Source organism: Phasianus colchicus, chromosome 26 (assembly GCF_987193195.1).
Source record: "Phasianus colchicus chromosome 26, bPhaCol1.hap1.1, whole genome shotgun sequence".
NCBI lineage: Eukaryota > Metazoa > Chordata > Aves > Galliformes > Phasianidae > Phasianus > Phasianus colchicus.
Window position 1 is genome coordinate 1,170,611 of NC_143461.1, and position 24,137 is coordinate 1,194,747.

A 24,137-nucleotide genomic window follows, 5' to 3' on the forward strand; every position below is an offset into this window, starting at 1 on the left:
CTCCATTCCTGAGACATGTCCTGCTACTCCCAGTGTGTGCCATGCCGGCCCTGCGGCCCGACCCCTCTGGCCAGCAGCTGCAATGAGCCCTGTGTCAGGCAGTGCCAGAACTCCAACGTTGTCATCGAGCCCTCTCCCGTGGTGGTGACCCTGCCCGGACCCATCCTCAGCTCCTTCCCGCAGAACACCGTCGTGGGCTCCTCCACCTCCGCTGCTGTTGGCAGCATCCTCAGCTCTGAGGGCGTGCCCATCACGTCGGGGGGCTTGGACTTGTCCGGCTTGGGCAGCCGCTACTGTGGCAGAAGGTACCCGCCCTGCTAAAGCCGCTGGCCGTGGTCCTGCAGAAATTCTTCCAGAAAACATGAACACGTTGCTGGATCAAGAAGGAATCTTTAAGCCACTGCTTTCAGAATTCCTGACCCTACTCAGGTACTCTAGGAAATGCTGAAAGCGAGTGGCAACCCCATGTTTTCTGAAAACATGGCTCATGTCTGTTTTTGTTTCCTCTTCCTAAGCTTTTCTCTCCATTTTCATTTTTTTTCCTTTTATTTTATTTTATTTTATTTTCTTTCCTCCCTCCATCTTCTATGGGCTATGAGGCTCCTCAGAAACATCCTGTTCCCTTCCAAAAACACAGGCACAAGCCTTGCATGAGCTCAGACTTGGGGTTGGATGAATTTTGTACGGTGGAGCATCTGCTCAGTGAGACTTCATTCTCCTCTATAAACATTCATTAAAGATTTTTGCATCTCATTTGAGCTTTTGATTTTTCTTTCTACCTTGTATGGCCTCCAGAAGTGCCCAGGGAGAATGGCTTTGCTCATGGTGGGTAGGAGATGAATGTACGTGGAGACCCTTCTCCATTGCCAGAAGAATGGGAGGTTGGGACACACTGTAGAGGCTGCTCTCTCGGGCACTGTCCCTTGCAGCAGCAGATCTCTCTGCCTATGGCAGAACAGGGGACTATCAGCCTTTGCCTTGCAATGTTTCTGCCCAAAGCTAAGCCCAGTGGTTAACTAAAGGGAGAACACAACCTCTGCTCAGCTTATGGAAGAAGATACAATTGTGTGGGAGGGCATGGGTATAAGCCACCTTGCAGGCTCTTAGGAACAGGGCTCCTCCAGTTCTCATCAGTGTGGCACCGGGGAAGCAAGGGAGGATAGCAGACGTAGTAGAATTGTGAGGAGCTCTCCGTGGTGTACAGTAGAGCTTGTATTGTCTTTTATGCCATTTTTGTCATCTCAGACATAGATGCGTCTGATTGACATTGGCCGCAGTGAATCACCGCTGCGTGTGCCGTGCTCATTTCTGTAGAGAACTCAGGGAGGTGCACCGTGGTCGGGATGGAGTTTGGCGGCCGTACAGGCAGCGCCCCCTGCGGGCCCGGACGGCACTGTGTCCCCGCCCCGCCCAAAGCGGTTCGTGCCCGGCCGCAGCCCCGGCTTCGCTTCCCGTGTGCCCACGGCGCAGTAATAAACCGCCGCGTCGCCGAGCCGGGGCCGGGCGAGCCACAGGGCGCTTGAGCGGCGGTCTGCCGACACCGACAGCCGCCCCTCCGGGTCCGGCACCTCCTTGGAGCCTTTAACGGCGCTGACGAGGAATGCGGGTCCTCGGCCCGGGAGCTGACGGTACCAGTGCATGACTTCGTTGAACTGTGTGTTGGGGTGTGAGCAGGTGATGTTGATGCCGGAGTCCTCGCTGGTCTCTGCCGACGGCTCCTGCTGCACCTGGGCTCTGCTCACAGCCACTGCCGAGAAGAAAAGAAGCAGCAAACTCACAGAATCCATTTTTTCCCACAGAAATTTCATGCAGGAGCAGAGGAAGCTGCACGAGTTGGGAAAGAAGCCAAGAGTCAAGAGGCGGGCGCGGCTCCGGCCCCCCACAGCTCCCGCAGTCCTGGCCCCGCCGGCGGCAGCCCCGCGCACCCAGCGGCCAGCCCCGCCAGCCCCGCGGCCCGGCACTGCCGCATCCCGCCGCTCCGCCGCCCGCGCCGCGCCGCGCCGCGCCGCCCCCGCCAGCCCCGGCTCTGCTCCGCCCGCGGCACCTCCTCCCCGCCGCCGCCGCCAGCTCCGCCCCGGGGCTGCTCCAAACCACCAGGCTCACGTAGTGGCATCTTCATTTATCTGCTCCAAAACACATCGTGGAGGAAGGAGTGAATGGAGTACAGTTGGTCAGTCGTTCCCTGAGTTCCTTCTCTCAGTCCCTCTACATGTTTTTGATGCCTGTTGTTCCTTCAAAGCTACAACCGCAATCTCTCAACTGTCACGATCCCTGAAGGATGTCAGAGAGCTGCATCACAACGACACCACCCGGTCAATCACCCTTGGATGCATCCCACTCCATTTCAAGGGCACAAGTATGTCCAGCCTGATTAAGTTCTCCGATAGGTTTTCTTCCTTTATAGGGACTGCTTCTTCACTCCCATGAATTCTGTGAATGAAGCTCAGGGGCCTTGTAGGTCTGTCTAAAAGAATTATCATGAAAGTGGGTGAAAAAGAAGCATTCATTATATTACACATTCACTTCAACCTATTTCTGACATCTTGTGGTCTAGTGGACATACAATTTCTTTAGCTTCCTTTTTGCTGCCTCAGGAGAGTTAAGGATGCTTTTCTACCTGTTCTTCGCAGCAAGTTTTCATCTCAGGCTGACCTGTGGTGCTTCTGACTGCATCTCTGCATGGGCAGCAATGTCTCTGGGTTGCTCACACTTAGACTGCCTCTTTCTGAATTCAGAAATTTCCAGAATTCCTGATGTCCAGCCATACTGTTCATCCAGCATTTATTGCAATGGCTAAAGTCACCAGTGTCTGGAAGCAGAATTGTGTGGAAGAGTTGTAAAGGAACGCACGTACACTGATATGCAGACAAACGTTTGGAGTCCTTCTGCAGCACTGGAGTTGCCATTCCTTGCCAAGGAAATCAAACAGCCAGGACTTCAGCAAACTGAAGAATCTGCTATCAAAGGGAGGAGTCTCCTTTAAGTCTCTCTCACAGCACTTTTCTCCTGCCTCCACTCCTAAGGCTTGAGTTCCGCCACTTCTGATGAGCCCTCACAATGGATCTGGTCTCCCCAGTGTCCAGAGGGCTGTGCCTCTTCTGAAGCTGCGAGTCTGTGACTAAAGCAAGAGTGTTTTTCTTCTTCCAGGATATCACTATCTTCCAGCCGCAACCTGACCGCCTCGTTCCATGGCCTGTTTGCCATGGCCACCACATGCTGTTCCTTTCTTTCTTTGTACTGTTGAGGCTCTAGTCTTAGAGTGGGGACACCCTTGAAGTACAGTTGAGCACCCGAGAAGCACAGACATCCTGAAGGGATCTGGGTGTGCTGGCTTGCCCTGGCACCCGAGAGGTCCAACTGAAGTGTAGAATGCATTACACACTCCATAAACACCTGGTTGAAAAAGGATTATTCTCCCAGTACAGTTAGCCTTGGTGTATTTTCTCCTGGAATCTATTTGGCTGTTCTGGGTTCAACAAAGTAAGAAGGATGTTCAAGGTGCTTTGAAGCGTGCAGAGGAAGGCAGCAGAGCTGATGGAGGGTCTGGAATGCATATCCTGTGAGGAGAGCGTGAGGACACGTGGGTTGTCCAGCTTGGAGAACACAAAGCTAAGAGGCAGTCTCACTGCTCTCTCCAACTTCCTAGGACGGAAAGCAGAGAGGGAGGTGCTGGTCTTTTCACTCTGGTAACTGATGAGCGGGCATGTGGGGGGATGGCACAAAACTGCACCAGGAGACGTTCAGGCCAGATAGAAGTGATACTGTAAATCAGTCGGTCGTGAAACACTCTAGACTCAACTTGGAGTGTTAGAAAGCAGGCAGTCCTTATTTTCGGTGCTGGATGCATGGGGGATGAACTCCATTTCTCATGCATATGTTAAACTGAGGATCCTCAGCTTATGTTCATTACTAATGTTACATACGCAAACGTTTTCCCGTAGAGAACATAGATATTCCGTACTTCCCCACAAAATCATTAGCATAGGGTTCCGCCTCGTCACACATGTTCAGCATTTTTGTGATGTGGCCCCACAACTATGTGGATGTAGTCAGTACTCTTCCTGACTGTGTTCACTCCATGAACCCCGTCTTCACCAATGCCCAATTAGCTCATTGCCTTGATCACACAGTTTTTGATTCCACAATATTAGCTGAATCAAAGTAGAACTTCCCATCTCTACTCAATTCAAGATTTAGGTATATGATTGTAATCTACTTCGTACAAGGACAGATTCTTCCTATTATCTCAACAAACTCCAGAGTATCCATCAGGGAGCACTGGCAAGCTGAACAATATGGCCACAACTTGTATAACAAGGAAAAAAAATAGATGTAAGTGAAGGTGGTCAAACACTGGATCAGGCTTTGTGAAGATGTGGATGATAACCCACGCCTGTCCGTGTTGACAGACATTTTGATAACGCTTTCATTAATGTGCTTTTCCTTGTGGTTAGAGCTATTGGGGTCAGACAATTGCACCTAATGATATTTGAAGGTGCCTTCCACTTCCTCTCCTCTCCATTAGCTCTGTTAGCAGGAAGAAAGAGACTAACAGAATCTATTGGTATCCTGAAGTGCCCCTGATGTGACCAGAACACGTGTTGTTACGCGGGACACACAAGTCACACAAACATTCACCTGCTCATGCACACATGCATGGAATCATGCAAACCTCTATACCCACAGGCACTTGCATAAATCCAGCACACAGGCTCTAGTTATTTCACACCAATGCCCTACTCAGCATGCTGATATCTTTTGCCTTTGCTGGATTCTTCCAGCACATGAACAGAGTGTTCTGCCCACGCTGATGTGTGTTGACCAGAAACACTTGGGTTTTTCTTCCTGCCGCTCAAAAGATGCCATTCGTGAGCAATGGGAGTGACATAAATCAGGATGTGACAAGTAGCAGCTCAGTAAACCAAAATACAACCCATAACATTAGCTGAGATGTTTTGCATTCAAGAAGTCCTTGTCACAAAGTAATCACTGCTTCTAGGATCGCCTCTAGAAATGAGGCAGCTTGGGTCCATTATAAAAGCCAGCCCAGCCCCTTGCAGCCTCATCCACTTCTCTCACCTCCTTGTTCTTGGGAATCAAGTGAGTGTGGAGCCCCTTCCTCTTCTCTTCCTTCTCCAAACAGAGTTCTGAGCTCAGCAGAACTCTCAGCTGCTATTAGTTTTGTTCCATGTCTGTCTCTGCTTGTCATGAGAGAGGGAAGTGGGGAGAATGATTGTCATGGGAGAAGGCTGGGAATGTAAGGAGGTAACTTTTGGGCTAGGGTCTGGGCAGTACTTGGATAGGTCTCAGGGACTTTCACTGGGCTCTGTCAGGATGAGACCAAGAATCCCTTGGACATCCCTGAACTGTTTTCAACTGCCAGCACTCTATGTGCATTGATTCCCTTGTAGCGTGATGATAGGCTGCTCCTCATGCATCCCCATGTCTTGCTTCCTTCCTGCTCTCCCCAAACAGGTGCACCTCCATTCCTGAGACATGTCCTGCTGTGACCAGTGCGTGCCATGCCAGCCCTGCGGCCCGACCCCTCTGGCCAGCAGCTGCAATGAGCCCTGTGTCAGGCAGTGCCAGAACTCCACCATTGTCATCCAGCCCTCTCCCGTGGTGGTGACCCTGCCCGGACCCATCCTCAGCTCCTTCCCGCAGAACACCGCTGTGGGCTCCTCCACCTCCGCTGCTGTTGGCAGCATCCTCAGCTCTGAGGGCGTGCCCATCACGTCGGGGGGCTTGGACCTCTCCTGCATTTCCAACCGCTACTGTGGCAGAAGGTACCCGCCCTGCTAAGTGTGCTGGATGGTGCCCCAGACAAGGATCCCCGGGAATGCTGAACATGGCATTGGACAGAAGAACAAGTATTTTGTTTCTGTTTTTGCCCTGCAAGACACAGTGGCCAGTATGGCATCTCTGTTAACATGGAGAATGTCAACTGATAATCTCTTTCACTCACTCTTCCTACCTGTTATCATTCTTGCCTTTTCCCTTTAGAGATCTCTATTAGTACCCCCAAAATGCACCCTGAGTGACCTGCTCATCTCCCAAAACCTCTGGGCTGGGAGATAGAGCTCTGTGGCCATGCTTCCATGGAGAACAGATATTTGTTTGCTCCTGTTGCGCACCACACACAGAGCTCATCTTTCAGTGACATTTCTCTCCTCAGATACATTAAACACTTCTGCATCCCTTAGTTTTCCTTCTGTGTTGCTGTATTTTTTTTCCCCGTAAATGTAGAGATTGCCAAAGGAGAAGGGGATGTCTGTCGTGAGAACAAACCCTAGGGAGACTCCATCACTCGTCAAGTTACTGGAGGTCTGTGCACAAGAGGCGAAGGCACTCCTAAGTGTTCCTTCACCACCAGTGACCATCAGTCTCTGCCTCGCTCTGTTTCTCTTTACACAGGTCTCCTTGAACCTTGAGCATGTCAAGTGAATGGAGATCTCCAGAAATGACATCCCCATCCACAGAGGATCTCTGTGCACTGAGGAGGCCCAGCAAAGTCAGTAGAGCCACAAACTCTGGGGAAATCTATTCCTCTGGCTTTGTGAGGAGCAGAGTAGGGGAAGGAGACTCACAAAAAGGTGTCCTCAAAGGCCATCAAGAACTGGGAAGGCATACTCCCCTAGGGGTTGACCCTCTGTCTCTATTCCACTTTCCCATCCCTTCCTCCCACCCATCACTGAGGGTACAGCTTCCCTGCGTGGTCCTAGCAGCCCAGCGGAGCTACTGGCTCTGCCATACTTTTTCCAACCTGCCTGTGTTTGAGGGCATTCACTATGAATTATTACCAGCAGCTACAGAAGGCCACACACTGGAGCCCCCAATCCCCCTGAGCCCAGCATAGCCCAGTGTAACCATAAAGAATGGCTCTGGCCTGGTCCCTGGCCAGGGATCTCTACACAGTAGCACAGTCCTCCCTTTGCTGTGTTGAAGGTGTACGTCTCTACAGCCCAACCTCCTGCTCTCATCCTGCTCTGCCAGGCTCCTTGAAGGTCCAGTGCATTCCAGGGGTGGAGCTTCCTGGTAGGCTGTTGTTGGATCTGAGCTTGGTCTCTGATAGAAAGGAAAGCATGCTGAGATAGGAGGGACAGGTGAAGACTGCCTTCTGGTGAGTGAAATTAGAAGGAATAGAGAGGACTCTGGAGGTGATACAGATGTAGGAAACTATAATGAAAGCACAGCGTGAGGATGATGATGACAATAGGAACCATAATGCCCAGGATAAAGCCTGACGGTATCCCTGCAGGCCAGCCCCAGAAGAGGCCCATCCTCCTGGTAGTAACTGACAGTGATATTCCTGGTACCCAGCCTGTCCCAGGCAACAAAGACCATGTTGAGATCCACAGGTACTGATCACTCCCTGCTGTCAGAAAGGTAGGGCCAGAATTAGGAGAGACGTGGAGTAGATAATGACAAACAGGAGCATGTGACACCTGGGATGGTCTGTTTAGCCCAGGAGAATGCATTCAATCCAAAAAGTCCTGTTCTCCTTTGCCATGGCCCTGTGCTTTCAGACAGAGACGATGTCAGAGTGAGGTTTTATAGCTCAATAAGAGCAGCAGCAGACTTCAAACAGGATGTCTTCTCCTGGCTTACATGGTGTTCTCATGGCCTCTGCTGATCACTGCTGGTATCAATCTCTCTCCATCTCCTCTCTCTCCCATTTCTTCCACAGACACAGATATGCAAAAATGTGTCCGTCCTTCCCCAGGCATCCATTCATCCATTCTTCATGATCCTTCCTGGAAGTGAGTTACAAATTACAGTCTCTGAAGAACAGATTATTTCTTGTTCCCTACGTTTTCTCCCTGTCTCACACCTGGCCTAGAAATCCTAGGGCTTCTCAATCCTAACACTCAACAGAAATTTCTGTGAGGGAATGGGTGTAATAGAGCCCAGATAATGAAAAGGCATTGGGAATGGAAACAGCCACACAGCCCGTATCATTAGCCGGGATGTTTTCCATTCATCGCATGAGCTACAGAGAATGGCCACTCCTGTGAACGCTCACCCCAGGCCAAGAGCAGCGCAGAGCCAACATCTTAACAAAAAAGTGCCCTTTCTGGATGAAGCCAAGAAACCCTCTTACCTCTGAGACATGCCCTGCTAAGAACAATGCCTGTCATACCCATCCTGTGGTACAGCCTCACCAGTCAACAGCTGCAAGTAATCCTGTGTAAGGCATGGTATAAACCATACAGTCACCGTAAAAACCCTGCACGTGACAGTGGCCCTCATCCTCAGCTCTTACCTAGTGGAACAGCAGGTAACCACTGCAGACTGTGACAGCACCAGGAACACCACTGTGGGATCCTCCTCCTCTGCAGCTATTGATATTATCCTCAGCTGTGATGGAGTCCCCATCACCTCTGGGTGCTTTGATCTCTACTGTGGGAATGGAACGTTGTTTCTGCGTTTGATATTAAAAAGTAGCAGTTGGTTTGAAGAAGTAGAACATATTGCATTTGTATTCTGTAAGTTATCCTTAGAAATAGTTGATCTAAGAAGTAAAATACTGTATATGTTAGCGGCATGTTTTAGAAACATTATTACTGAATTATGTGATTAATTCTTTCTTGCAAAACTGTAATAGTTGTTATATGTTACAAACAACGTGAGTATAGTGTGCTAAGGATTAGAAAACATATTTTAGAGCTGTTCTGTTAGGATAAGAAACTTTCAGCAAAAGAAAGACAGATTTAGCAAGCATCAAAGAAGTTAGGGCCTCTACACAGGGCCGGACTGTCTCACTCCATGGAAAGGTTGGGGTGTGAAAGCAGGCACCAGGATACTCCCCTGCCTCTCTCCCAAGCTTATCTGTGTAGAAAGAAGGACAAGCAGATATCTGCAAAATAGTGATCAGATGTGGAATAAGTTAATTAATTAACTACAGATTTACGCTTATGCAGCAAAAGTTTATGTCCAGTGTTGCCATGTTTAGTGAAGCATTTAGTACTCAGCCAATGAGGAACTAGGGGAGTAAGAGATAAGCATCGGGGAATAGGGAATAAAAGATGTAACTCTGTTTTCTGTGGGCTCTGCCATTTGCAGGAGGCCCGCCATTGCAATTGCGAATGAAATCTGCTTTATCAGAGATACCATCCTAGGAAATTATCTGGATATTTTCTACGCTACTGAATTTCCAGACACTACTATGGTAGAAAGTGCCCACCATGCTCAATGCTATGTTCCTCATCTTCTACTCTTTCCTCTCTTTCCTTTGTATTCCCTTCTTTTGAGCGTATAACTCCCCAGAGCCACCCTGGGTAATATGGGAATGACAGATGGATCTCCTTTGGTATCTTCACCATGGGAGATGGACGCAGATTTTTGGCAGCTCGTGTGCAAAGTCCCTGTGGAAGAAAACTCATTTCCCTCTTCAGTCACTAATGTTACTCGCATCCCAGTCTCCATGTGATCCTTTTCTTGGTGGTCTCAAGTTGCTAGGAATGAAGGGCAGCTCTGGACTGCCGATGATAATGTGGGGACTCATGGCAGTCTTTCATCATGTGGAAAGCATTCATGGGGAGGAATTACGACTAGAAAACCATGCATCATCTCCATTGCTGCTCCCAACTCGGAGATTTCCACATGGAGCTTAGGGAAGGAAGTTCTTACTCCAGCAGTGTAACAGCATCATTGCTATCTCCAAAAAGGGGGCTGCTATGAGAAGGTCCACACAGCAGGGTCTTTGGACAAGTGTCAGAGAACAAAGAAGCAATGTGGATGGGACTGCAAAGCTCAGGGGAGTTTCAGACCACCTGCTTAATGCCCTCAGAGCACAGCAGAGCACACAAATTGTCACAACGCAGCATGTGTCCCCTGCACAGCCCATGCAAAAACTGGGTTGTCCAGGAGTGCACATGGAGAGGAGTTCCAGGTCAGGCTCTCCTTCATCACTTTTCATTCCTCCCAAGCCACAGACATCGGTCTCTTCTGGAAGAGGATGCTGACCTGCAGATCTCTGTGCACACAGGGGAAGCAGCGCTGCCAGGGGAGAGCTGAGGGCCCCTTCCCCAGAGCTCCGCCTCCAACAGACACAGCCCCTCCCTCATTGGGGCTGTTGCACGGCCGAGGAAGCTCCCTGCACCAGGGTGTCCCGCACAGCACAGAGGTACAAGGCGCTGTCAGACAGCTGGACTTCTGCCAGCCGCAGGAGGCTGTATTTCCCGGTGCTGTTCAGCCCCGTGGTGAAACGGCCGTTGTGCTTGGAGCCTGCTGCTGCCTGATCTGTGACCAGCTGGGGGGCTTGGCCTTTCTTCTGCTGGTACCAAATCAAGCCATTAAACTTAGCTGCCTGGTATGTGCAGGTGGTCTGGAATCACAAAATCAGAGAATCACAGGAACACCATATACCATGTAACATACCAACACTGGAATTCCCCTGCATTCCTCAGGCTGGGTGCACATGCAGTCAGATCTCCTGCACTTCAGCCAAGCCTGAACATTGCAGAAGGGCTGCTGCTGGGAGGTCTCTAGTGAGGTTGCATTTGGGGGATGATGCACGGCTAAATTTGGACAGTGCGGTAGGTGGGGGTGTTCCAGACACAGCACTCTTCAGCAGAGTGTCTTGCTTGGTCCAGTTGTACCCAAGAGGACAGAATTCACAAGGTCCCTGTACCTTGTATTTCATTTTCTGCTGTTTTCCACCTAGAGACCTGCAGTCACACCTTCAGCCTGGCCACTCCTGGGTCCTTTTATTTGTTAAAAAAATTCACAACGTCCACTGATCATCTGTGGTCATCTGTGAAATGCAGGCAATAATGGAATCATAGCATAGCCTGGGGTAGAACAGAGTCGCAGACAAAAGTCAGTGACTCCGTCACCTTTCTCCGCACAGGCTTGAGGAAATACTTCACCACAAGCCTCTTGTGTCCTTCCTCAATTGCAATACATTGTTTTGTGTCTACTGCAAGAAAGCTCCTGAGAAAGCATGATGAGATGGAAGCACAAGTGGAGAATGCCATCTGCTGAGTGAAAGGAGTGAAAGGAGAGGGGCAGGGAGAACTTTGAAGATGATGCCAGTGTCAGAAACTGTGATGAAAAGCAGAGCATTTTGGAAAATGAGGATCAGAACCATCAAACATTGTTGTGGCCAAAGTGCAGGACTCAGCATTGGCCTTGTTGAAACCCATCCCATTGGCTTCAGCCCAGCTATCCAGCCTGTCCAGATCCCTCTGTAGGGCCTCACTACCCGCAGGCAGATTGACACTTCCAGTCAACTTGGTGTTATCTGCAAACTTACTGAGGGTGCACTCAGTGCCCTCATCCAGGTCATCAATAAAGATACTGAAGAGGACAGGCCCCAGCTTAGATAGAGACTGGGATCCTCAGGTGACTTTCACTTCCTACAGTGACAAAGGAGAGGCCATTCCCATCAAAATTAGCAGTGGCATGGGAAAAATAATGACAAACAGGGTAAGGTACATCCTGGAGTGGTCTGTTTTAGCCCAGAAAGAATGAATTTGGCCATCGATGTCCTGCTATCCTTTTCCATGGCTCTAAGTTTTCCAGGGTCACTGCTGTTTGGTTGAAGCCATTACCCTCAGACGCAGTGTCATCACATCCCGCCTACTGGTCTCTCTAGTTATTCCCTTCTCTCTCAGTTGCTGCATCCTCTGACAAACAGCCCTCTGAAAATGAAGGCTACATAAATGCACTCACAAGAGCACAGACACACATGGAAACAAAAGCTCATGCACCCTTCAGGTACCTGCATGCACTCATCCCTCATGCTCATGCATGGACACAGCTGGAGAGGCAGGGGCTGAGGCCATGTGGAGCTGACTGAGGGGACGCTGAGGGACTTTTCTGGCAGGGCAAGGCTGCAGTGTTCTGTGCAGGAAAAGGCTCCAGATGAGCTGACAGCACAGTTTGCACATGTGCAGATACAGCCTAGTGGCAGGAGCCCAAGGAGGTCATGTAACTTCACCACAAGGCAGTGGGATGAGGAAGAGAACTGAAATCCAGCAGTCCAGCCCACCTGCCTGGACATACGACCACATGAGACCATTGGAGCGAGTTGGGATGGAGAAAAAGAGGAATGTTCATGCAGGGTAGCCCCAGGCCAGCAGCATTTGTCTGAGATGGATCCATCGCAGCACCTGAACTGAGTCCTCTGCCATCACTAAATCATTCCTAGCCCAGAAGTCCTCGGGCCTCTCAATCCCAGCACTCAGCAGAAGCCGGCATTAGGGAATGGGTGTGGCATAAGCCAGGAAATGAACAAGCAGCATGAAGGGAAGCAGCCACACAGCTCATGCCACTGGCTGTTTTCCATTCATCACAAGCACCACAGAAAATTGTCACTTCCATGAAGGCTATGCCTGGGCCTGGGGCAGTGCAGGGTCTCCATTAAAGGCAGCCCAATTCCTTCACCCTCTAATCAACATCTCTCACCTATAACTTCCTGGCAACCATGTGTGTCTGAACCCCTTCTCCCACGTCCTTTTCTGATCATGCCTGAGTGGGGCTTGGCTGAGATGGATTTTCCACTGAGAGAGAGACAGCAGCCTTGTTGCATCTGGCCAGCCTTTTCACATCACACCTGCATAAAGAGAAGACAATCTTTTACCCCCTTCTTCATTTTTGTACGGCCATAACCATCTTCCCTTGGATTAAAGGCTGAGATTCCTGGGGTTGCTTATCTTGGAGGAGTCAAAGAGGGGATCATATCAGTGCTCATAAATATTGAAAGGGAAGGCGTCATGAGGATGGGACCAAGATCTTAGTAGTAGTGCCCAGTGTGGGAACAGGCACCATCTTGTACACAGGAATCTCCATCTGAACATGGCAAAGAACTTCTTTACTTTGAGTGTGAAAGAACAGAGCACTGGAACAGCCAGCCCAGACAGAATTTGGAATCTCCTTCTCAGCAGATACTGAAAACTCACCTGGATGCTTCCCTGCTTAGCCTGATCTAGGGAACGTGCTTAAGCATGGCAGTTGGACTGGGTGATGTCCAGATGTCCCTTTCAATTGCTACAGTTAAGTGATCCTGTGATTCTACCAGCCACCCAAAATGGCTCACTGGAGTGCTCCTGGGAGTTTCATGGACTCCACATACATCCCTGCGCTCTGCTCACTGTCTCTGCCTCCACCTGATCCTTCATTTACTACCTCCAGACTTGATCACCACTCCAGCTGATCCATCGGCCTCAACCATGCAATTCTGCCCTATAAATCTTTGAGCCTTTCATCACAGCACTTCCAAGAATCCTTTATTAATGAATGGGCACATCATAAATCTGGAAATGAACAGGTAGCACTGCAGGAAACAAAAACCAGCCCACAAAATGAGAAGGGATAGCTTGCAATCAAGCGTAGCTAGTCAGAAAATTATGGCCTGTGTCAACGGTGCCTGTGGACCTGCAGCGATGAAGACCAATATAAAAGGAAGCCCAGTTCCCGTCTCTGCCATCAGCTTCTCTTGCCTTCTCCTTGTTGGGAACCAGGTAAGTGTGAAGCCCTCTCTCCTCCTCTTACCTGAATCGAAATGCTATCAGATAGTGGACCTCCATGCTATGGGAGACCATGGATGAGATAATGTCTGCTCAGAGAGTGCTTGGGACACAGCTTACGTGGCTTTAGATTGATGCACTCAAAGAGAGTCTCTCTGAGGCAACTCACAGTAGGGTCCTGGCATTATGAAAGGATCTGACCTCGTTTCTCAGCCTTCACCTCCATCCTTAGTTGTTGCCTTGTCTCCTTTGTGAGAGGCTATCCAGGCTGCCCCTCACATATCCTTGTTCTCTTCTTCATTCTATCCGTCTTTCCCAGGTGTACCTCCATTCCTGAGACATGTCCTGCTACTCCCAGTGTGTGCCATGCCGGCCCTGCGGCCCGACCCCTCTGGCCAGCAGCTGCAATGAGCCCTGTGTCAGGCAGTGCCAGAACTCCAACGTTGTCATCGAGCCCTCTCCCGTGGTGGTGACCCTGCCCGGACCCATCCTCAGCTCCTTCCCGCAGAACACCGTCGTGGGCTCCTCCACCTCCGCTGCTGTTGGCAGCATCCTCAGCTCTGAGGGCGTGCCCATCACGTCGGGGGGCTTGGACTTGTCCGGCTTGGGCAGCCGCTACTGTGGCAGAAGGTGCCCGCCCTGCTAAAGCCGCTGGCCGTGGTCCTGCAGAAATTCTTCCAGAAAACATGAACACGTTGCTGGATCAAGAAGGAATCTTTAAGCCACTGCTTTCAGAATTCCTGACCCTACTCAGGTACTCTAGGAAATGCTGAAAGCGAGTGGCAACCCCATGTTTTCTGAAAACATGGCTCATGTCTGTTTTTGTTTCCTCTTCCTAAGCTTTTCTCTCCATTTTCATTTTTTTTCCTTTCCTTTTATTTTATTTTAATTTCTTTCCTCCCTTCATCTTCTATGGGCTATGAGGCTCCTCAGAAACATCCTGTTCCCTTCCAAAAACACAGGCACAAGCCTTGCATGAGCTCAGACTTGGGGTTGGATGAATCCTGTACGGTGGAGCGTCTGCTCAGTGTGACTTCATTCTCCTCTATAAACATTCATTAAAGATTTTTGCATCTCATTTGAGCTTTTGATTTTTCTTTCTACCTTGTATGGCCTCCAGAAGTGCCCAGGGAGAATGGCTTTGCTCATGGTGGGTAGGAGATGAATGTATGTGGAGACCCTTCTCCATTGCCAGAAGAATGGGAGGTTGGGACACACTGTAGAGGCTGCTCTCTCGGGCACTGTCCCTTGCAGCAGCAGATCTCTCTGCCTATGGCAGAACAGGGGACTATCAGCCTTTGCCTTGCAATGTTTCTGCCCAAAGCTAAGCCCAGTGGTTAACTAAAGGGAGAACACAACCTCTGCTCAGCTTATGGAAGAAGATACAATTGTGTGGGAGGGCATGGGTATAAGCCACCTTGCAGGCTCTTAGGAACAGGGCTCCTCCAGTTCTCATCAGTGTGGCACCGGGGAAGCAAGGGAGGATAGCAGACGTAGTAGAATTGTGAGGAGCTCTCCGTGGTGTACAGTAGAGCTTGTATTGTCATTTACGTCATTTTTATCACCTCAGACATAGATGCGTCTGATTGACATTGGCCGCAGTGAATCACGGCTTTGGTTGCAGTGCTCATTTCTGTGCAGAACTCCGGGAGGTGCACCGTGGTCGGGATGGAGTCTGGCGGCCGTGCAGGCATCGCCCCCTGCGGGCCCGGACGGCACTGTGCCCCCGCCCCGCCCAAAGCGGTTCGTGCCCGGCCGCAGCCCCGGCTTCGCTTCCCGTGTGCCCACGGCGCAGTAATAAACCGCCGCGTCGCCGAGCCGGGGCCGGGCGAGCCACAGGGCGCTTGAGCGGCGGTCTGCCGACACCGACAGCCGCCCCTCCGGGTCCGGCACTTCCTTGGAGCCTTTAACGGCGCTGACGAGGAATGCGGGTCCTCGGCCCGGGAGCTGACGGTACCAGTGCATGACTTCGTTGAACTGTGTGTTGGGGTGTGAGCAGGTGATGTTGATGCCGGAGTCCTCGCTGGTCTCTGCCGACGGCTCCTGCTGCACCTGGGCTCTGCTCACAGCCACTGCCGAGAAGAAAAGAAGCAGCAAACTCACAAAATCCATTTTTTCCCACTGAAATTTCATGCAGGAGCAGAGGAAGCTGCACGAGTTGGGAAAGAAGCCAAGAGTCAAGAGGCGGGCGCGGCTCCGGCGCCCCACAGCTCCCGCAGTCCTGGCCCCGCCGGCGGCAGCCCCGCGCACCCAGCGGCCAGCCCCGCCAGCCCCGCGGCCCGGCACTGCCGCATCCCGCCGCTCCGCCGCCCGCGCCGCGCCGCGCCGCGCTGCCCCCGCCAGCCCCGGCTCTGCTCCGCCCGCGGCACCTCCTCCCCGCCGCCGCCGCCAGCTCCGCCCCGGGGCTGCTCCAAACCACCAGGCTCACGTAGTGGCATCTTCATTTATCTGCTCCAAAACACATCGTGGAGGAAGGAGTGAATGGAGTACAGTTGGTCAGTCGTTCCCTGAGTTCCTTCTCTCAGTCCCTCTACATGTTTTTGATGCCTGTTGTTCCTTCAAAGCTACAACCGCAATCTCTCAACTGTCACGATCCCTGAAGGATGTCAGAGAGCTGCATCACAACGACACCACCCGGTCAATCACCCTTGGATGCATCCCACTCCATTTCAAGGGCACAAGTATGTCCAGCCTGATTAAGTTCTCCGATAGGTTTTCTTCCTTTATAGGGACTGCTTCTTCACTCCCATGAATTCTGTGAATGAAGCTCAGGGGCCTTGTAGGTCCGTCTAAAAGAATTATCATGAAAGTGGGTGAAAAAGAAGCGTTCATTATATTACACATTCACTTCATCCTATTTCTGACATCTTGTGGTCTAGTGGACATGCAATTTCCTTAGCTTCCTTTTTGCTGCCTCAGGAGAGTTAAGGATGCTTTTCTCGCTGTTCTTCGCAGCAAGTTTTCATCTCAGGCTGACCTGTGGTGCTTCTGACTGCATCTCTGCATGGGCAGCAATGTCTCTGGGTTGCTCACACTTAGACTGCCTCTTTCTGAATTCAGAAATTTCCAGAATTCCTGATGTCCAGCCATACTGTTCATCCAGCATTTATTGCAATGGCTAAAGTCACCAGTGTCTGGAAGCAGAATTGTGTGGAAGTGTTGTAAAGGAACGCACGTACACTGATATGCAGACAACGTTTGGAGTCCTTCTGCAGCACTGGAGTTGCCATTCCTTGCCAAGGAAATCAAACAGCCAGGACTTCAGCAAACTGAAGAATCCGCTATCAAAGGGAGGAGTCTCCTTTAAGTCTCTCTCACACCACTTTTCTCCTGCCTCCACTCCTAAGGCTTGAGTTCCGCCACTTCTGATGAGCCCTCACAATGGATCTGGTCTCCCCAGTGTCCAGAGGGCTGTGCCTCTTCTGAAGCTGCGAGTCTGTGACTAAAGCAAGAGTGTTTTTCTTCTTCCAGGATATCACTATCTTCCAGCCGCAACCTGACCGCCTCGTTCCATGGCCTGTTTGCCATGGCCACCACATGCTGTTCCTTTCTTTCTTTGTACTGTTGAGGCTCTAGTCTTAGAGTGGGGACACCCTTGAAGTACAGTTGAGCACCCGAGAAGCACAGACATCCTGAAGGGATCCGGGTGTGCTGGCTTGCCCTGGCACCTGAGAGGTCCAACTGAAGTGTAGAATGCATTACACACTCCATAAACACCTGGTTGAAAAAGGATTATTCTCCCAGTACAGTTAGCCTTGGTGTATTTTCTCCTGGAATCTATTTGGCTGTTCTGGGTTCAACAAAGTAAGAAGGATGTTCAAGGTGCTTTGAAGCGTGCAGAGGAAGGCAGCAGAGCTGATGGAGGGTCTGGAATGCATATCCTGTGAGGAGAGCGTGAGGACACGTGGGTTGTCCAGCTTGGAGAACACAAAGCTAAGAGGCAGTCTCACTGCTCTCTCCAACTTCCTAGGACGGAAAGCAGAGAGGGAGGTGCTGGTCTTTTCACTCTGGTAACTGATGAGCGGGCATGTGGGGGGATGGCACAAAACTGCACCAGGAGACGTTCAGACCAGATAGAAGTGATACTGTAAATCAGTCGGTCGTGAAACACTCTAGACTCAACTTGGAGTGTTAGAAAGCAGGCAGTCCTTATTTTCGGTGCTGGATGCATGGGGGATGAGCTCCATTTCTCATGCATATGTTAAACTGAGGATCCTCAGCTTATGTTCATTACTAATGTTACATACGCAAACGTTTTCCCGTAGAGAACATAGATATTCCGTACTTCCCCACAAAATCATTAGCATAGGGTTCCGCCTTGTCACACATGTTCAGCATTTTTGTGATGTGGCCCCACAACTATGTGGATGTAGTCAGTACTCTTCCTCACTGTGTTCACTCCATGAACCCCGTCTTCACCAATGCCCAATTAGCTCATTGCCTTGATCACACAGTTTTTGATTCCACAATATTAGCTGAATCAAAGTAGAACTTCCCATCTCTACTCAATTCAAGATTTAGGTATATGATTGTAATCTACTTCGTACAAGGACAGATTCTTCCTATTATCTCAACAAACTCCAGAGTATCCATCAGGGAGCACTGGCAAGCTGAACAATATGGCCACAACTTGTATAACAAGGAAAAAAAATAGATGTAAGTGAAGGTGGTCAAACACTGGATCAGGCTTTGTGAAGATGTGGATGATAACCCACGCCTGTCCGTGTTGACAGACATTTTGATAATGCTTTCATTAATGTGCTTTTCCTTGTGGTTACTGCTATTGGGGTCAGACAATTGCACCTAATGATATTTGAAGGTGCCTTCCACTTCCTCTCCTCTCCATTAGCTCTGTTAGCAGGAAGAAAGAGACTAACAGAATCTATTGGTATCCTGAAGTGCCCCTGATGTGACCAGAACACGTGTTGTTACGCGGGACACACAAGTCACACAAACATTCACCTGCTCATGCACACATGCATGGAATCATGCAAACCTCTATACCCACAGGCACTTGCATAAATCCAGCACACAGGCTCTAGTTATTTCACACCAATGCCCTACTCGGCATGCTGATATCTTTTGCCTTTGCTGGATTCTTCCAGCACATGAACAGAGTGTTCTGCCCACGCTGATGTGTGTTGACCAGAAACACTTGGGTTTTTCTTCCTGCCGCTCAAAAGATGCCATTCGTGAGCAATGGGAGTGACATAAATCAGGATGTGACAAGTAGCAGCTCAGTAAACCAAAATACAACCCATAACATTAGCTGAGATGTTTTGCATTCAAGAAGTCCTTGTCACAAAGTAATCACTGCTTCTAGGAACGCCTCTAGAAATGAGGCAGCTTGGGTCCATTATAAAAGCCAGCCCAGCCCCTTGCAGCCTCATCCACTTCTCTCACCTCCTTGTTCTTGGGAATCAAGTGAGTGTGAAGCCCCTTCCTCTTCTCTTCCTTCTCCAAACAGAGTTCTGAGCTCAGCAGAACTCTCAGCTGCTATTAGTTTTGTTCCATGTCTGTCTCTGCTTGTCATGAGAGAGGGAAGTGGGGAGAATGATTGTCATGGGAGAAGGCTGGGAATGTAAGGAGGTAACTTTTGGGCTAGGGTCTGGGCAGTACTTGGATAGGTCTCAGGGACTTTCACTGGGCTCTGTCAGGATGAGACCAAGAATCCCTTGGACATCCCTGAACTGTTTTCAACTGCCAGCACTCTATGTGCATTGATTCCCTTGTAGCGTGATGATAGGCTGCTCCTCATGCATCCCCATGTCTTGCTTCCTTCCTGCTCTCCCCAAACAGGTGCACCTCCATTCCTGAGACATGTCCTGCTGTGACCAGTGCGTGCCATGCCAGCCCTGCGGCCCGACCCCTCTGGCCAGCAGCTGCAATGAGCCCTGTGTCAGGCAGTGCCAGAACTCCACCATTGTCATCCAGCCCTCTCCCGTGGTGGTGACCCTGCCCGGACCCATCCTCAGCTCCTTCCCGCAGAACACCGTCGTGGGCTCCTCCACCTCCGCTGCTGTTGGCAGCATCCTCAGCTCTGAGGGCGTGCCCATCACGTCGGGGGGCTTGGACCTCTCCTGCATTTCCAACCGCTACTGTGGCAGAAGGTACCCGCCCTGCTAAGTGTGCTGGATGGTGCCCCAGACAAGGATCCCCGGGAATGCTGAACATGGCATTGGACAGAAGAACAAGTATTTTGTTTCTGTTTTTGCCCTGCAAGACACAGTGGCCAGTATGGCATCTCTGTTAACATGGAGAATGTCAACTGATAATCTCTTTCACTCACTCTTCCTACCTGTTATCATTCTTGCCTTTTCCCTTTAGAGATCTCTATTAGTACCCCCAAAATGCACCCTGAGTGACCTGCTCATCTCCCAAAACCTCTGGGCTGGGAGATAGAGCTCTGTGGCCATGCTTCCATGGAGAACAGATATTTGTTTGCTCCTGTTGCGCACCACACACAGAGCTCATCTTTCAGTGACATTTCTCTCCTCAGATACATTAAACACTTCTGCATCCCTTAGTTTTCCTTCTGTGTTGCTGTATTTTTTTTCCCCGTAAATGTAGAGATTGCCAAAGGAGAAGGGGATGTCTGTCGTGAGAACAAACCCTAGGGAGACTCCATCACTCGTCAAGTTACTGGAGGTCTGTGCACAAGAGGCGAAGGCACTCCTAAGTGTTCCTTCACCACCAGTGACCATCAGTCTCTGCCTCGCTCTGTTTCTCTTTACACAGGTCTCCTTGAACCTTGAGCATGTCAAGTGAATGGAGATCTCCAGAAATGACATCCCCATCCACAGAGGATCTCTGTGCACTGAGGAGGCCCAGCAAAGTCAGTAGAGCCACAAACTCTGGGGAAATCTATTCCTCTGGCTTTGTGAGGAGCAGAGTAGGGGAAGGAGACTCACAAAAAGGTGTCCTCAAAGGCCATCAAGAACTGGGAAGGCATACTCCCCTAGGGGTTGACCCTCTGTCTCTATTCCACTTTCCCATCCCTTCCTCCCACCCATCACTGAGGGTACAGCTTCCCTGCGTGGTCCTAGCAGCCCAGCGGAGCTACTGGCTCTGCCATACTTTTTCCAACCTGCCTGTGTTTGAGGGCATTCACTATGAATTATTACCAGCAGCTACAGAAGGCCACACACTGGAGCCCCCAATCCCCCTGAGCCCAGCATAGCCCAGTGTAACCATAAAGAATGGCTCTGGCCTGGTCCCTGGCCAGGGATCTCTACACAGTAGCACAGTCCTCCCTTTGCTGTGTTGAAGGTGTACGTCTCTACAGCCCAACCTCCTGCTCTCATCCTGCTCTGCCAGGCTCCTTGAAGGTCCAGTGCATTCCAGGGGTGGAGCTTCCTGGTAGGCTGTTGTTGGATCTGAGCTTGGTCTCTGATAGAAAGGAAAGCATGCTGAGATAGGAGGGACAGGTGAAGACTGCCTTCTGGTGAGTGAAATTAGAAGGAATAGAGAGGACTCTGGAGGTGATACAGATGTAGGAAACTATAATGAAAGCACAGCGTGAGGATGATGATGACAATAGGAACCATAATGCCCAGGATAAAGCCTGACGGTATCCCTGCAGGCCAGCCCCAGAAGAGGCCCATCCTCCTGGTAGTAACTGACAGTGATATTCCTGGTACCCAGCCTGTCCCAGGCAACAAAGACCATGTTGAGATCCACAGGTACTGATCACTCCCTGCTGTCAGAAAGGTAGGGCCAGAATTAGGAGAGACGTGGAGTAGATAATGACAAACAGGAGCATGTGACACCTGGGATGGTCTGTTTAGCCCAGGAGAATGCATTCAATCCAAAAAGTCCTGTTCTCCTTTGCCATGGCCCTGTGCTTTCAGACAGAGACGATGTCAGAGTGAGGTTTTATAGCTCAATAAGAGCAGCAGCAGACTTCAAACAGGATGTCTTCTCCTGGCTTACATGGTGTTCTCATGGCCTCTGCTGATCACTGCTGGTACCAATCTCTCTCCATCTCCTCTCTCTCCCATTTCTTCCACAGACACAGATATGCAAAACTGTGTCCGTCCTTCCCCAGGCATCCATTCATCCATTCTTCATGATCCTTCCTGGAAGTGAGTTACAAATTACAGTCTCTGAAGAACAGATTATTTCTTGTTCCCTACGTTTTCTCCCTGTCTCACACCTGGCCTAGAAATCCTAGGGCTTCTCAATCCTAACACTCAACAGAAATTTCTGTGAGGGAATGGGTGTAATAGAGCCCAGATAATGAAAAGGCATTGGGAATGGAAACAGCCACACAGCCCGTATCATTAGCCGGGATGTTTTCCATTCATCGCATGAGCTACAGAGAATGGCCACTCCTGTGAACGCTCACCCCAGGCCAAGAGCAGCGCAGAGCCAACATCTTAACAAAAAAGTGCCCTTTCTGGATGAAGCCAAGAAACCCTCTTACCTCTGAGACATGCCCTGCTAAGAACAATGCCTGTCATACCCATCCTGTGGTACAGCCTCACCAGTCAACAGCTGCAAGTAATCCTGTGTAAGGCATGGTATAAACCATACAGTCACCGTAAAAACCCTGCACGTGACAGTGGCCCTCATCCTCAGCTCTTACCTAGTGGAACAGCAGGTAACCACTGCAGACTGTGACAGCACCAGGAACACCACTGTGGGATCCTCCTCCTCTGCAGCTATTGATATTATCCTCAGCTGTGATGGAGTCCCCATCACCTCTGGGTGCTTTGATCTCTACTGTGGGAATGGAACGTTGTTTCTGCGTTTGATATTAAAAAGTAGCAGTTGGTTTGAAGAAGTAGAACATATTGCATTTGTATTCTGTAAGTTATCCTTAGAAATAGTTGATCTAAGAAGTAAAATACTGTATATGTTAGCGGCATGTTTTAGAAACATTATTACTGAATTATGTGATTAATTCTTTCTTGCAAAACTGTAATAGTTGTTATATGTTACAAACAACGTGAGTATAGTGTGCTAAGGATTAGAAAACATATTTTAGAGCTGTTCTGTTAGGATAAGAAACTTTCAGCAAAAGAAAGACAGATTTAGCAAGCATCAAAGAAGTTAGGGCCTCTACACAGGGCCGGACTGTCTCACTCCATGGAAAGGTTGGGGTGTGAAAGCAGGCACCAGGATACTCCCCTGCCTCTCTCCCAAGCTTATCTGTGTAGAAAGAAGGACAAGCAGATATCTGCAAAATAGTGATCAGATGTGGAATAAGTTAATTAATTAACTACAGATTTACGCTTATGCAGCAAAAGTTTATGTCCAGTGTTGCCATGTTTAGTGAAGCATTTAGTACTCAGCCAATGAGGAACTAGGGGAGTAAGAGATAAGCATCGGGGAATAGGGAATAAAAGATGTAACTCTGTTTTCTGTGGGCTCTGCCATTTGCAGGAGGCCCGCCATTGCAATTGCGAATGAAATCTGCTTTATCAGAGATACCATCCTAGGAAATTATCTGGATATTTTCTACGCTACTGAATTTCCAGACACTACTATGGTAGAAAGTGCCCACCATGCTCAATGCTATGTTCCTCATCTTCTACTCTTTCCTCTCTTTCCTTTGTATTCCCTTCTTTTGAGCGTATAACTCCCCAGAGCCACCCTGGGTAATATGGGAATGACAGATGGATCTCCTTTGGTATCTTCACCATGGGAGATGGACGCAGATTTTTGGCAGCTCGTGTGCAAAGTCCCTGTGGAAGAAAACTCATTTCCCTCTTCAGTCACTAATGTTACTCGCATCCCAGTCTCCATGTGATCCTTTTCTTGGTGGTCTCAAGTTGCTAGGAATGAAGGGCAGCTCTGGACTGCAGATGATAATGTGAGGACTCATGGCAGTCTTTCATCATGTGGAAAGCATTCATGGGGAGGAATTACGACTAGAAAACCATGCATCATCTCCATTGCTGCTCCCAACTCGGAGATTTCCACATGGAGCTTAGGGAAGGAAGTTCTTACTCCAGCAGTGTAACAGCATCATTGCTATCTCCAAAAAGGGGGCTGCTATGAGAAGGTCCACACAGCAGGGTCTTTGGACAAGTGTCAGAGAACAAAGAAGCAATGTGGATGGGACTGCAAAGCTCAGGGGAGTTTCAGACCACCTGCTTAATGCCCTCAGAGCACAGCAGAGCACACAAATTGTCACAACGCAGCATGTGTCCCCTGCACAGCCCATGCAAAAACTGGGTTGTCCAGGAGTGCACATGGAGAGGAGTTCCAGGTCAGGCTCTCCTTCATCACTTTTCATTCCTCCCAAGCCACAGACATCAGTCTCTTCTGGAAGAGGATGCTGACCTGCAGATCTCTGTGCGCACAGGGGAAGCAGCGCTGCCAGGGGAGAGCTGAGGGCTCCTTCCCCAGAGCTCCGCCTCCAACAGACACAGCCCCTCCCTCATTGGGGCTGTTGCACGGCCAAGGAAGCTCCCTGCACCAGGGTGTCCCGCACAGCACAGAGGTACAAGGCGCTGTCAGACAGCTGGACTTCTGCCAGCCGCAGGAGGCTGTATTTCCCGGTGCTCTTCAGCCTCGTGGTGAAACGGCCGTTGTGCTTGGAGCCTGCTGCTGCCTGATCTGTGACCAGCTGGGGGGCTTGGCCTTTCTTCTGCTGGTACCAAATCAAGCCATTAAACTTAGCTGCCTGGTATGTGCAGGTGGTCTGGAATCACAAAA

The 24,137-nt window shown here is 50.1% G+C and overlaps 2 protein-coding genes and 4 pseudogenes across 2 annotated transcripts; 4 read left to right on the forward strand and 2 right to left on the reverse strand.

The window, feature by feature from the left end:
• Nucleotides 1–321, forward strand: LOC149914899 (feather keratin Cos1-1/Cos1-3/Cos2-1-like). The gene has a single exon (XM_090124841.1). The coding sequence runs from the start codon at nt 16–18 to the stop codon at nt 319–321; it is 306 nt and encodes a 101-aa protein (XP_089980967.1). The 5' UTR covers nt 1–15.
• Nucleotides 322–1,319: 998 nt separating this feature from the next.
• On the reverse strand, nt 1,320–1,911 carry LOC149914900 (T cell receptor alpha variable 4 pseudogene; annotated as a pseudogene).
• A 3,026-nt stretch (nt 1,912–4,937) lies between these two features.
• LOC149914901 (feather keratin Cos1-1/Cos1-3/Cos2-1 pseudogene) lies at nt 4,938–5,802 on the forward strand (annotated as a pseudogene).
• A 7,995-nt stretch (nt 5,803–13,797) lies between these two features.
• Nucleotides 13,798–14,118, forward strand: LOC149914902 (feather keratin Cos1-1/Cos1-3/Cos2-1-like). Its single transcript, XM_090124806.1, has one exon. The coding sequence runs from the start codon at nt 13,813–13,815 to the stop codon at nt 14,116–14,118; it is 306 nt and encodes a 101-aa protein (XP_089980932.1). The 5' UTR covers nt 13,798–13,812.
• Nucleotides 14,119–15,038: 920 nt separating this feature from the next.
• On the reverse strand, nt 15,039–15,936 carry LOC116241509 (T cell receptor alpha variable 4 pseudogene; annotated as a pseudogene).
• Nucleotides 15,937–18,733: 2,797 nt separating this feature from the next.
• On the forward strand, nt 18,734–19,598 carry LOC149914903 (feather keratin Cos1-1/Cos1-3/Cos2-1 pseudogene; annotated as a pseudogene).
• The last annotated feature ends 4,539 nt before the right edge of the window (nt 19,599–24,137 follow it).

Coding starts and splice junctions, on each gene's coding strand:
- LOC149914899 (XM_090124841.1), top strand. CDS start 16: ATGTCCTGCTACTCCCAGTGTGTGCCATGCCGGCCCTGCGGCCCGACC.
- LOC149914902 (XM_090124806.1), top strand. CDS start 13,813: ATGTCCTGCTACTCCCAGTGTGTGCCATGCCGGCCCTGCGGCCCGACC.